The following is a 14,194-nucleotide window of genomic DNA, read 5'->3' on the forward strand; positions in this document are numbered from 1 at the left end:
GTGCTGCTTACCATGCTCAAGGAACTCAAAGATGTAGGGATCAGTTTCTTTTGACCCTGATTAATGTAAGCCAGTTTCCCAGGGTCTGCTCATCCTGGGAACGCTGATAATTGAGTTTTCAGACTGTCAAGACTGGGGTTAGCCTGGGTTCCGCAATAGCGAAAGCCACACCACAACACAGAAGCTGTGCTGAGAGCCCTTACCCCAGAAGGCTTTGTGACCGGGAATAATGGTGCAGTCGGCTTCCCACATTCCTTGCTCTTTGGTTCCTTTGCCCATCGGGCATGTCTTTGCTTATTAGCATGTTGAGCAGAGTTCATTACAAATGAAACTCAGACCTGTGTTTATCTTACAATTTATTATTCTCTAAAAGATTGGATTCTGAAAGATTTTTCCAATATTTCACTATGAGAATTTTCAAACTACGGAAAACTCGAAAGACTCAAATAGTGAATGCCTATATATCCACCACATAGGGCATGGATTCTATAATTAGCATTTGCTGTATATGCTTTGCATCTATCCATCTGTCTACCCCTCAGTCCACTTAGCAATCATGTTATTTTTTGATGTGTTTCAAAGTAAGTTGCAGACATCAGTACTTTTCATTCCCAAACACTTTAACATGTGTATCATTAACTAGAGTTCAGTGTTTGTTTATAGTTACTTGGGGGTGGGGGTGGGGTAAAATTTGTACAAAGTGAAATACATGAAGTCTGTCATTCTGTGAGTTTTGACAAATACATTCATTTGTTTAACCCAAATTTCTATCAAGATACTGAACATTACTATCACTCCCAGAAAGCTCCCTAGTGCCTTCCCCAGCCAGCCAGTCCTCACCCAGCCTCTTCTGGTAGTTTTCCACTCTAAATCGCTTTTGCCTATTCTAGAACCTCATATAAATGGAATCATTGCAGTATGTGCCCTTTTGTATGTCTGCGAACTTCGTTTATCCACCTTCTTCCTGTTTCACAAGTTCAGAGGTAATTAGGAGTGGCAAACTGCAGGAAATCTCAAGACAGCTGATGGATCCCGATAGTGTACTTGTATTAAGTATAGATGTATGTATTTTTAATCCTTAAGTACCTATAATTTGGTGCTCAGAATCCTATATCTATCTGTCCACCCTGATATTATAAGACAGGTGTTCCCCTGTAGAATCTGAGGAGCTAATGGATGTGAGACCCCCTTCCTTGGCCACACTGCTGAGGAAATTGATTCTGAGTGCAAATTTAGGATGTTTTCTTTGGCCTGATTTTAACCATAGCCAGACTAGCAGTGTGTCGTAATGACATTCAGACTGTGAAAGACCCAGACCAAGGGAAGGTTACTCGGAGGCGGGTGGGGGTGCCCAAAGGATCGGGTGGCAGGTTAACCAGTGTTTTCAGATAACTGCAGGCTTTCTGAGGTTTGTGTACATCCTCCTTACCCCTCCCCACCGCACCAAAAAATCAGCCTGCTCCTGGATGGAAAGTAGATTGCGTACATTGGACGAGAACCCAAATACATAATCCTCATTAATCTTTGAGATTCTTGTCCCACTTATTAAAGCCAGTACTTGGCATATAACCCAGAGTTATGTGGCAAGCAATAATAAAGTTAATTGGAATCTAGGTCTCCCAACTTTGTTATTCTTTCAGCAGTTTCTCGGGGCTTTGAGTAAAAGATTACTTTTACAGTAGGCTGTTCTAGTATGAGAAGGTCGCTCAGCAAGGATTGGGTCCGTGTATTTCCTTCACGTCATGTCAAGTCAGGGCCACGTATTTCCTCTCGGTCATGTTCATGTCATGTCCGTGTATTTCCTTTCGTCAAGTTGCAGTTGTGGGCTTAAGCCCTGACCTCTGGGACAGAGAAAGGGCCAGCTGGTAGTTGTGGGGTGTGAGAAGCTTACTGAGAGCAAGACCCAATATCAGCAACCCAAGAGGTGTGGGAAAGACAGCGGGAAATTAGAGCCTTAGACCATGCTCTGGAAGCCAAAGCTCTGTGGCTTTCCTCTCTCCAGCAGTCTAGCCTGGGGCAAACAAAAGGCAGGCTTTAATTGGAGCCTTTGTCAGGCAAGAAGGACAAAGCGCTTTTGAAACTAAACGGCTCTGTTGTCTCTCAGCCTAGCAGAAAATGGGAAATTGAAAAAGAAGGTGACAAGGTAAAGGGGATGGAAGTCGAGGGACACAGCAATAAATATGGTGACAACCTGAGTGCCCCCCTGTGATGAGACAGCTGAAGCGGAGACTAAGCCGGCTCTGTGCAAAAGGAGTTCCTCATTGTTAGCGGCCATGTCTGGTCGCCTCGGGAAGGATAGCCCTGAGCCCGCTGGCACATAGTTATTCATTCCCTGCCATGCGCCTTTCCCCTCCCCCACCCCATCCTGCCTCCCTCTCCTAAAAGCAGTTGACAAGGTTAGAAAATCAGGACAAATAATTTACTTCAATCCGTCTTTGTCTTTCCTGAGGCCATGCGCAATTCAGTATGGGGGAGGAAAGAGAAAAACATCACCCAGACCCTGGCCAGTGACCCTTTTTTCAGATATGGAATCAAAGCCCACTCTAGGCTGAGAGCCTGTCTGCTGCTAAGAAGCAGAAGACAGAGATGGTGATGAATTCTTATGTGGTTTCTGGGCCTGGGAATGCAGCTGTCAGCAGTCTTTAGGGTTCTTTGCACAGCCTAAGGAACTGATTTTGACGTCAGCAGTCGCCTGATGGGATCAGCACAGAGCATCTGGTGAGGCTGAAGAGGCTGTGGCTCAGTCCCTCAGCCCCTCTGCTCCTGGGAAGGGGGAGCACTGTGCAAGCAAGGCCATCTGGCCAGAGGAGAGGGTCTGCCACTTTGCCCCCTGCAGCAGGAGGCAGGCTCGGCTGCCAGTGGCACCTGCCACAGTGAGAGCAGTGCCCTCTGCGGGCAGTTTGGGAGTGCCGGTGGAGGAGAGCTTCAGTTTCTTCACATGAAAAGTGGGATAGTATGTTTGCTTGGCTGTGCATCGAGGCTCTGCAGGATTGCTCAGAGAAGGGGTCAGCTGGAAGTTGTGGAGTGTGAGGTGCTTTGGGGGAGTGCCAACCTTGTGCCAGCAACCCAGAGAGTTGAGAAACATAAAAATGAGGAGGGAAAGGGAATTAGAGAATTCAGACTTGTCCAGAAGGGAGAGTGTTAGTTGCGTTTCCCCCTTACCCTGTTAACATAAAAGAGGCAAGTGTATTATCGATAGCTAACAAATGATAGCTAACAAACGTTTGTCACCGACACCACCAGCATGCTAGCTGTGTACGAAGCATACGGTGGGACCCAAAGAAAACACAGCATGACGCAGGGTCTTTACCCCGAATGATTCTTCAGTGTTTCTGGAACACGCCATAAAACAGTTAATCAGGGAAGTAATCATGCAAAGCACAAGGTGTTTCTGGGCCAATAAGGTCGTCAGTACCCAGCGGAAGAGGCGAGGTAGAAGGTGTCTCCAGCCCTATGTCTCAGGCCTACAGAGACCAGTGTGTGTTTTCCATCTGCCGGGCTGTCCTAGGGCACCAACAGCTCCCAGGCAGCAGAAAGGGGGTTGGGAGAGAATGTCTGATGCCAGGCACCAACTGAGTTGCAGAAACTTCTTTCATGCTCCCATTTACACCAAAGGAAAGTGAAAGGAAAGCAATTCCTTTCCCATCCTCCTCTGCATGGGACCCTAACTTGTAGACATGTTGACCAGACTGATTCCTGCTGTCCTGATATTTGGCCCCATGTGGTAGCCCTGCACACAGCCATAACTTGTACCACATCCTGAAAGAGAGGTTTCCCACGGGCCTTGGAGCCAACTCGCACCAAAGCTTGTGATCTGCCTGTGCCCAGCGCACTTCCTGGCACACAGATGACCCGTCACAAGTCTTTCTTCTCCCTCCTTCAACTCCCAGTATGTATTAAAAAGCCAGGCGTCATTGATCGGCATGACACCCTGCCTGGTGATGAGGGATGGAGGCCTCCCCATACAGAGCGCCACCTCCCATTGCCAGCCCATGGGCAACCAGAATCCTGTGGTTTAAACAAGCAGATGTCAGATGGCCTGAGCAGCAGTATCTCCAGTGTTTGTTTTTGTTCTTGTTTTCAGCCATATGGGGAATACATTTTACACAGCCCTGGCAGGGAAAAATAGTCTAAACAGAGTCATCCTGAAAACTTTCTGAAAATGGAGTATTTCCAAGTGTTTATTGAAGACAAGAGTCCAGTATACTGGTAACTTTCAAGTTCTTACATTAACAAACACAAGTGTAAGTTCTCCATCAGTTCACGTGAAGTGCAGTACTAAGGAAGCGTGGCCATTTCTCATCTCCCTCCAAAGTGTCACTCATCCAAAACCACAGGAAAAGAAGGGAACACTAACTGGTACCCGTCCATTACATTTCACCTGCCTCTTCCCCTGAAATGCAGAGCAATTCTGGGAAAGCTGCCTATTCAGATTGTTTTTTTAACTCAAGCCTAGGAGGTTAAACTGCACGAAGTGTGTAGATCAGAATGACGTCTGCTGTGTCTGAACGCTCTTCTTTGTCTAGACTAAAATGATCATATTTCCTCTCTGCTGGTTGTGGACCATGTGGGTGAGGCAAGGAGAGATGCGCTCTAGCTCCTCCCCATCTCCATAGCCCAGGCTGAGGGCTTGGGCGGACCACAGCTCCAGACGCTCTGCTTTGGTGCCAGGGAGGGGGCCTGCCAGTCTCTGCCCGAACAGGGCCTCTTAGTTGCCATTGTCCCTCCTGGGCCGGAACTTGTACCAAGGCAGTTCCAGTTGCTGAGGAAGGAGTCCAGGGTTACAGGCTACCGAGGACGCTGAGATTTTCCGGAACTAGAGTCAGCTCAGCTGACTCAGCCACAGCAGTGCACAGAACAATAAAACAACTTCCTAACCCGGGCAGAATCGTTCTGAGAGTGTCCATTAGCATTTTCCAGCCGGTCTGCCATCTGGAACACCTCACATACCCACTCATGTGTAGGTACCCAGACTTTTGGGTCAGGCACCTGTAATCCCAGCACTTTAGGAGGCTGAGGCGGGAGGATCCCTTGAGCTCAGGAGTTCAGAGTTTCAGTGAGCCGTAATTGATTGCGCCACTGCACTCCAGCCCGGGTGACAGAGTGAGACCATGTCTCAAAAAAAGAAAATAAAAGAAACCTGGGCTTCTGCTGGCCTATGTCAGTTGACTAGCAGGCGACTCCTGGCAAGCAGGAAAGAGCGGAGTGGAGAAGCAGCGAGAGTGCTCAACTCCATTCACTCTGATGCCCAAAAGCCCTTCGGCAAAATTTCACAAATTATACCGTCAAGGGATGCTGATTGGACAGGCCAGCTGGGGCTTCGGATATTAAGTGATTATGATAATGAAATATATAATATAGATGACTTTATTTCAAAGGATACCCCACCATTTCAGCCCTTTCCGTCCCCTGCACGCTGCGTGGTGTAGAGAACAGCTTTTTCAGTGCAAACTCTAAAGAAATGGAAACTACACTTTGGTTCATTCACAGATTCATTCAATAGGTTGTCTATTTACCATGTGCCAGGCCCAGCGGGTGACAAGGCAAATAAAATACGCTTGATGCCAACCCTCGTGGTGGCTACAGTAAGACGCTCTGCATATGAGTAGAATAGAAGGATGCGGGAGAAGCAACTGGGAGATGGGTAAGGGAGACTCTTCTCCCAGTAGCATCTTGTATCTTTTGAATTTTGAATCATGTGAATGTATCAAAAAATAAGTGTAAGTAAAAATATTTTATAACTTTAAAAACAGGTTTTACTAGGCTGGAGCACTGGAAGTAGAAAGCAAACTAACTTTTTACTGAGCGTTTAGACCTTCAGCCAGGTGCTTTATGTACATGATATCTTTTAATCCACACAACCCTGAACAAGAGGCAATATCATCCTCATTTTTATCCACTTTAAATGGAAGCTTGCCAGGTGCAGAGGCTCACACCTGTAGTCCCAGCACTTTGGGAGACCAAGGCAGAAAGATCACTTGAGCCCAGGAGTTTGAAACCAGCCTGGGCAACATAGTGAGACCCCATCAGGTACAGTGCTCATACCCATAATCCTAGCACTCTGGGAGGCCAAGGTGAGCGAATCTCTTGAGTCCAAGAGTTTGAGGCCAGCCAGGACAACATGGTGAAACCCTGTCTGTACAAAAAAAATAAAATTAGCCAGATGTGGCACCACAAAAAGGCGATTTTGGTGAGCTGGCACGCCTATAGTCTCAGCTACTAGGGAGGCTGCAGTGGGAGGATCACTTGAGCCCAGGAGGTGGAGGTTGCAGTGAGCCATGATCACACCACTGCACTCCAGCATGGGTGACAAAGCAAGACCCTGCCTCAAAAAAATAAAAAAAAAATAGCAAGGCATGGTGGTGCCTACCTGTTGTCTTATCTATTCAGGAGGCTAAAGTGGGAGGGTCACTTGAGTCCAGGAGTTCAGGAGCAGTCTGGGGAACATAGCAAGACCTTGTCTCTATTAAAAAAAAAAAAAAAAAAGTAATAAAAATCAATGGAAGCTTTGGGAGGGTGAGGATAGTCGCCTCTCTGTCTGGGTACTTTCCCTTGTATCATGCTGCCCCTGCTGAAGGAGGCAGCACTTGAAACGGGCAGGACCAAAGAAAGTGATGAGGGTGGAGGGAGGCGTTTTCTTCAAGGGGCAGAGCCAACTTGCTCTGGCTCTATCCCTCCTCACCGTGCCTCTGGGCTGCTGGGGCCAGTACATAGAGACACACCCCCAGTTTGCTCCAGGGGTCAGATTTGTTTCCCTCTGCCTTGGTGAGCTCAGGGAAGGAGCTTGCAATCTGGTTAACAGGTAATCGGGTGATAGCCTGAGCCAGCAGTCACTTCTGTGGCTGGAAGATGATACCTCCCTGAGCCCCTGGCTGCCTGAGGAGAGGTGGTGCTTGCTCTGTGCTTTTCTGCTGGGTGTCGGATGTGCAGCTTTGTCTGCCAGCTGGAGGCTGGCTGGAGAATTGTTTTTCTGATCGTCTGACCCAGGTTCCTTACTTGCACTTAGAGGAAAGAGCATCCAAGCCCTGGTACAAAGGGTCCTCTTTTCATTTCTCTGGAAACAGAGCAGTGAATGAGCTCATTATCACTGTAACCCAAAAAGGAGGAGGAAGGGAAGAAGAGAAGGTGGCTGTTCCCCACGGCCTAGTCCTGCCCCTGGCCAGGTTTCCTGGGGAAGGGACTTGGATCTGGCCCAGAGTGACCGAGGCCAGATGGCTGGGACAGGTGGTCCATATTAGGAGCAGTGCTGGAGACATTGGATGGTTTCAGACTAGTTTTCTCTGCTGTGGTCCAGAGGAGGGACAGGTGTCTGCCCCTTCTAGTCCCCTGAACACAGAGCTCTATCCAGGACTGCTGACCTCCAAGAAGCAAAAGACCTTCCCTTCAGGTGTAATTGCCTGCCTTCCCTGAGGTTCCTATGTGCAGGCACTCTAGAAATCGTCCTAACTCCCCAGAGCTGGTGGTCATACAGTATCAGTCATCTGCTGAATGCTTATTTACCAGGCACTACCCTAGGCACTCAGGGTAGCATGGAACAAAGCTGGCAAATCTCCACTCTCATGGAAGTTAAAGTCTAGCATGAGCAATGAAATGGCCAGGTCTGGCCTGTGATTGCAGCCTCTCCCCAGTCTCTGCCAGTCTGGGAGAACTGCTGGGGAGTGAACACCTCGAAAGGGAGGCTCTTTGGTATTTCTAGCAGCTAAGCGCAGATTGTCACCATCTCACTCCATTCAGAACAGTACTTCAGACCCAGTGGGCTGGGACCAGAGAAGGCCTCTCTTAGACCTGAGCGGCAGGGAGTCCTGATACCTTACCAGCTGGTGCTGGTCTGGGAAGCATCTGAAAGAGACCTAGAGGTCTCAGCCCCTAGTGGTGCTGGTGGTGAGTTGGCAACATTTACCCCAAGCCTAACTGCCTCTCCTCTTTGTTCTTTCTTCCATTTCAGATTGAGAAAATCATGAGCTCTATTGGAGAAGGGATTGACTTTTCTCAGGAACGGCAGAAGATCTCAGGTACCGTACCAAGTTGCCATTTTCTCCACAGACCTTGGCAGTCTGGCTCCTTCCTGGCTCAGGCTTTCCTCTAACACAGAAGACAGACGTTCAGGGGGTGGGAGAGGTCCGCTTCAGACCACATCATGCCCCTACAATTCACAGTCTCTAATATCTAGACGGCCCCATCTTGCTATTATTTTTAGAGCCATGACTCCTTTTACATATGGGAGGAGAAAAGGTACAAAATGAATTTTAAAGCTGCCTGTTATGAAAAATGTTTAGATGAACAATCATCACTTATTCACTATTTTATGGGCTTTCTTAGATCGGCTTAGATCAGAGTCTACCTCAGCACTTACTGTGAGCTAGACCTTCAGCCAGGTGCTTTTTGTACATGATATCTTTTAATTCACACGACCCTGGACAAGAGGCAGTATCATCCTCATTTTCATCCACTTTAAATGGAAGCTTACAAGGTGTGGTGGCTCACATCTGTAGTCCCAGCACCTTGGGAGGCCAAGGCAGGAAGATCACTTGAGCCCAGGGGTTTGAAACCGGCCTGGGCAACATAGTGAGACCCCCAACTCTACAAAAAATAAAAAATAGCTGCGTACAGTGGTTCATGCCTTTAATCCTAGCACTCTGGGAGGCCGAGGTGGGCGAATCACTTGAGTCCAAGAGTTTGCATCCAGCCTGGACAACATGGTGAAACCCCTCCTTTACAAAAAATAACAGTTGGTCTCTGCAGCTTCCGAGGCGGCTCTTGTCTCATCCATGACAGTGGCAGAGCATTGGGTTAGACCAGGGGTCTCAGACTCGTAGCATGCATGTGAATTGCCTGGGAGGGTTGACTGTGCTGTTTCCTCTTCCCACAGCGCCCTGTGCCTCAGTTTACTTCATCACTTACCATTCTTACACTATGTCACTGCTACTTCGGTCATTCTTTTCTAAGCCCTAGTAGTGAGGTCAGCTTCTGTTTCCTTTGTTTAAAACAGAGAATGGGGAGGCTACCTGAGCTGTTTTCTCTGATAATAGGATTGCGCCGTGTTGCTTTCTCAGGTGCAATGCTCTTAAAGGTGCCTCTCAGAGCAGGTCTCACACCCCTTCCCCCAAGCATCTGAAGATGGTCTGGGCACCCGGGCATCCAGGCTGAAAGCAGCCCAGCCGGGAGCCTGGCCTCTCTCACCCTCATGGAAATGCCTCTAGTACACTGAAGGGGCGGAACTTCGTGCTCACTCGGGAGGCTGCATCCAGGATTGACCTGTGAGTCTCGAGTGGCATCTCCGGTTCTTCCATGGGCTTCTGTGGCCCTGGCAGGAAGTCATATGGGTGGACTTTGAGTGTGCACATCAGGGAGAAAGGAGCATGGGAGACCAGAGGGCCTGGTGAGGATGGCCTGGTCTCTGGATCCTCACAGCCCTAGGTTCAAATCTTGGCTCTAGATTCATACATGTTTCAGCAAGTCACTTAATGTCTCTACACCCTTCACCCCTCATCTGCAACCTTTGGATAATAGTGTCAACCTCACAGGTTTGCTGTGAATGAGTAACAGATATGAATACTTCAGCTAAAGAGATATTCAGTAAACAGTAACTGTGTTTATTTTTTTTTGAGACGGAGTCTCACTGTGTCACCCAGGCTAGAGTACAATGGCGTGATCTTGGCTCACTGCAACCTCCGCCTCCTGGGTTCAAGTAATTCTTATGCCTCAGCCTCCTAAATAGCTGGAATTACAGGCATGCGCCACCACACCTGGCTAATTTTTATGTTTTTAGTAGAGACAGGGTTTCACCATGTTGGTCAGGCTGGTCTCAAACTCCTGACTCATGATCCGCCTGCCTCAGCCTCCCAAAATGCTGGGATTACAGGCGTGAGCCACTGCACTGGGCCCTGTGTTTCTTTTTGTCCGTGAAATCATGCCTTACTCATATCGAGAAACCTAGATGACAGAGGCTTCTGCTCCCTGGCTAGTCTCCCTCCATCAGCTTTCAGTCTTGGCTCCTGGAGCCACAGTCCACTCCACAGCAGTGTTTCCCTGGGTTCTAGCAGAGAGGGCTGTGAGCTGGGCTTGGTCCATTTTTATCAGTCTCGGGTTATGCTGGAGTCTGCAGAGGTGGCTTTTCTGTCTATAAGTTTGTGATCTGTTTTCAGGATCTGTTGCTTTCACTCAGTCAAACGATCTCATGCTCTGTTGTGGTTTGCAGGCTTTTCCAACGGTCGAGTGTTTATAGGAAATAGATGTTCAGGACTGAGACAAACACTGTTACCATTTTCAAAGCTGTGCTTTGACGACAGGGATGGGATGGATAGCAGTCAATTCCGTGCAGGATGCTTTCTGCTTCCTGCATACAAGGAGCAGGAGCCAAAATCACTTGCATGTGCTTGAGAGCTGGGAGTCAGAAACAGCCATTGCCTCTTGGATTTGCTAAGCCAGGCGATGTGGCAGCACCTTGGGAAGAGCCCTCCCCTTTGAAGTGTGAATGCTGAGCTTTCCTGTGACGTCTGGTCTCCTGTCTGATCCCACCTACCAGTTCTTGTCCCTCATAAACCCATATGAGTGTTGAGAGGCAGTCTGCCTCTACCCTTGGGTTTCTGGATCCCAGCACACAGTCTTGTTTTAGTAGTCATTTTCGTGAACCATCCTCTATAGTTCAGCTTGGGAAAGTCGGGAGCAGGCACATGTGGGGGACTACCTGAACAGAGGGTTCATCTACCCGTGCTGCAGAACGCCAGGCTGCTGTGTCTGCACCACTGCTAGGCTCTGAAACATAGAAAGGATGGGCTCAGGCCTGCCTGTGAACCCTTCTGATGGGTCAGGAGAGGTATTTCTCCAGGAGTAAGAAATACCAGGAGGATTTCTCAGGGAGTACCGTCTTCCGCTCGGACCAAAGCGGAATCACTGTTTCTTTTGACTGGTCAATGTCAGGGTTCAGATTGTCCTTGGGTTGGGTTTCAGGATCAGAGAGAAAAGATCTGGGCTCTGGGGTCAGCAGCCTGGGTGGAGGAAGAGCAGGCCCTCCAGCCGGCATCCCTGCAGCAAGTGTGGGATTGCTCAGCACCACTGGCTCTGCAGAGGCACCCACACCCCTACCTGAAGGGCACGACCACAGCGTTAGAGTCTGAGGCCTGTTTTAGGGCCATGGGCCCCTAGGCTGCCACCACTGGAGCTAGTTAGCTGAATCCCCAACAGAAGCGTTTACAGCTAACTCATCCCTGTGCCAACTGCCATTCTCGGGAATCCAGGAGGGTGACCTTTCCCACTGGCCCAGGCCACTTTGGCTTCTGTCAACAGAGGCCTCCGTCAAGCAGAAGGAAACTTGCTTGGCTGTCTTCTGATAGAGCCAGCCATGTTAGGTGTTGAGTAGCTGGTCAAGCAGGATCCTTCTGGGGCCTGATGAGAACTCTTTCTTTGCCAGGGCTCATCTACAGCCTATCGGGATACCAGAATCTCCCAGCATATTTAGAGGATGACGTGTAGTCCCTGGACTTATGTCCCTGTGCCTGTTTTATCTTTTTTGCCCGTCTGCATCTGTACTTGGGATTGGGCCTGATTTCCCCTTGTCCTTGGCCATTGCTCTCCTCCCGCAGAGTGTGAGTGGCCTGCTCTGGGGATAGGGCTCTTCCGCTGGGCTCTAAGAAGCCCCAAGAGAAATCTGTCTCCAATTTGTTTGGTATACTCACCTAAGGAACAATCAAGTGTAATGGCCTTATTTTATTGCCTGTTTTTATGATGAAGCACAGTCATTCCAAGGTGGCACATTGGGGCAAGGGGGTCACTTAACCTGTGGGCTATGCCCTTTGGGGCTGGTCATTCCTTTGTTCTCTCCTGGCTGTCCTGGAAACTGTCTAACAAAGCTCTAGGAGCATTCCCTCTCTATTCTTCCTGACAAGCTGTTTCCAGCCCCTGGAGCTGGAGGTAAAGTTTCACATCTCCGCCCTTCATACGCATTTGTGCAGCCAACATCAGATCTTGGGAGATCTGTCATTTTGCTCTGATGCTAGTGCTGCTGTCTCCTTCTCCCTCAGCAGCCACAGCAGCAGCCACTTCTGCTCCGATGTGATGTCCGATCCCTGATGTATTTTCCTGAGCTTGGAAGGGGGAGGGTGAGGAGGGGAGGAAGGGGAGGGCCAGACATTACGAGAGTGAGCAAGGACTGTGGAGCCAGCAGCAGGCAGCGTGGAGCCCAGGAGCCTTTAGACAAAGCATTCTGCCGCGGCTCTGTCAGCGCGCACATCCTCCGGCAGCAGGCAGGACCACAGCTGCCCGGCTGGGGGATTACAAGCAAGAATGAATCAGCACCCGGGGACACTTGACTTCATGGGCATACGAGAACGTGCTGCTTAGGCTCCTGGAGCAGACTTCCCCATTCAAGGACAGGGGAGCTCAAGTATTCCCCCAGACTTGGCATCTTGGAGTGCTGCGGCAGCGTGCATCCAGAAGGCCGCCGGGTCCCTGACACCATCTGTTCTGCAGGAGACAGAGGAGAGGGAGTGGAGGCTGGCACAGTTGGTACCAGGGTCTTGTAGATAACTGAGCAAGTTGTCACGGTCCTGCCCCGAGGGGCAGAAAGTCCCTGGGAACGGCAGAATGACTTTCACCGTGTCAAGAGTTCACTGGAGGTGATGTTTTTATAGTTGGTTCTTCTTTTTCCTTCCTTGTACCTCTTTTTCCTCCTCTTCTCTTTTTTCTTTCTTTCGTCCGTTCTTGCCCACAAGAATCAGAGAAGTAGGTTGGGGTTCAGACATCCAGCTCAGAACATCCAGGGTCTGCCAGGAAGAGCCGAACGTCTGTCCTCCCTGCACCACTACGATCCCTATCCAGGCGGAGGAGCAAATAGATGTCCTCCCTTCCCTGCTCATCCTTGGAGGAGAACGTCAAGATCCGGAGACCCTGGGATGACTGTTGCTGTCTTCATCGCTCAGCCGAAGAGAGAGCAGCGCAGGACGTGAATAGACTGAAGCTACCACAGCTCAGCTGACGGAGGACCACTTCCTTTTTCTGTCGCTTTTATCTGGTTGGGTTTTGTCTTCCTTAGCCAAGAACTGAATTTTCCTGCCTGCTCTCCACCTGAGCAGGCAGGTGAGTCACAGGAACAGCTACCATCAGAAGACGAAAATCAGCGCCCAGCTCCTGAAAACCAGCCCGGCCCAAGAAGGCAGCACTTCAGACAGCGCGCTGGCCCAGGAGACGCCCTGCTCGCCAGCCGCCAGAGTCTAGCTGTGGACCGGGCTCCTGGCCCGCTGGCCATGCAGCCTGGCGGAATGCGATGCTGCCGTCCCAGCAGAGCCACACCTGAGCCTGACCCCCCGAGGCCTGGCCCATGTGCCCCACTCAGCCCCTTGCTGCCTTGAACCTCTGAGTACAAAGGGCCGGTGGCCATGGTTTGCTTATTCCGGGACTGCTGGGGGAAAACAAGTAAAAGTCTCTTTTCTCCCCCTGCCGTGTTCTGTGCTGCTTGTGTTGCATGTGCTGGGTCCTGGTGAACAGCCGCTGCTGCTGCTTCCTTCCCGGAGCCCTCGCTGTGTGCCTGTGTCCCTCAGCTGCATGAAGATGTGTGCTCTCTCCTGACTGGTTTATGCTGCAAGGTCGCAGAACTTGCCCCTCGCCACAGCCCTGTGGGGGCTCCAGAAGTTGCATGGATGAGAGGAGCGGCAGGGCTCGTGGGCACTTAGCAGTGCCCTCAGCCCCCTCTAGTGCCTGTGGGGACAGACTTTCTGAAAAAGCTCAGCGCGCACGCTGATGAGGAGTTGACCCGGAGACTGTTGGGGGTTGGCTTCCCCCAACCCCAACCTGTGGGCAGAGACCGTGCATGTGCAGCTGTGGCCCTGGAGCAGCTCAGACCTGGGGGTGTGAGTGGGCAGCAGCCGCCCGAGGCTGGGCAGTGTGTGGACAGCACCAGGTGGTCCTGTCCTTGGCTGTCCACAGAAGAGGAGCTGCGTGTCCTCTGCTCTCTGGTCTCTTGTATATAGTTTGGCTGTTTCATGGTAATGACTATGATGTGGCAATGCCATCTGTCTTCCTCTGAGTGCCGCTGCTACCGCCTTAATGGTTTTTCCCTTTTCAAGCGTCTGCCGATTCCTCTCTCGTCAGGTTCGCGGACGCTGGAGCAGAGTGTCGGGGAGTGGCTCGAGTCGATTGGGCTGCAGCAGTATGAGAGCAAGTTGCTTCTGAATGGCTTTGACGATGTCCGCTTCCTGGT

At 50.2% G+C, this 14,194-nt stretch overlaps 1 protein-coding gene across 7 annotated transcripts in view; it reads left to right on the forward strand.

Annotated features, from left to right (window-relative positions):
- The window catches only part of ANKS1A (ankyrin repeat and sterile alpha motif domain containing 1A), a 204,495-nt gene that overhangs the window by 158,651 nt on the left and 31,650 nt on the right, over positions 1-14,194 (forward strand). For 6 of the 7 annotated variants that reach the window (XM_039467397.2, XM_039467398.2, XM_039467399.2 and 3 more), the window contains 2 exons: positions 7,946-8,012; positions 14,086-14,192. In XM_039467397.2, coding sequence (XP_039323331.2) covers positions 7,946-8,012; positions 14,086-14,192 — 174 coding nt within the window. Of the gene's footprint in view, positions 1-7,945; positions 8,013-8,081; positions 13,411-14,085; positions 14,193-14,194 lie in introns of those variants that run through there. The other variant, XM_039467402.2, reaches the window with a different exon arrangement.

The sequence above is a fragment of the Saimiri boliviensis genome, chromosome 4 (assembly GCF_048565385.1).
Source record: "Saimiri boliviensis isolate mSaiBol1 chromosome 4, mSaiBol1.pri, whole genome shotgun sequence".
NCBI lineage: Eukaryota > Metazoa > Chordata > Mammalia > Primates > Cebidae > Saimiri > Saimiri boliviensis.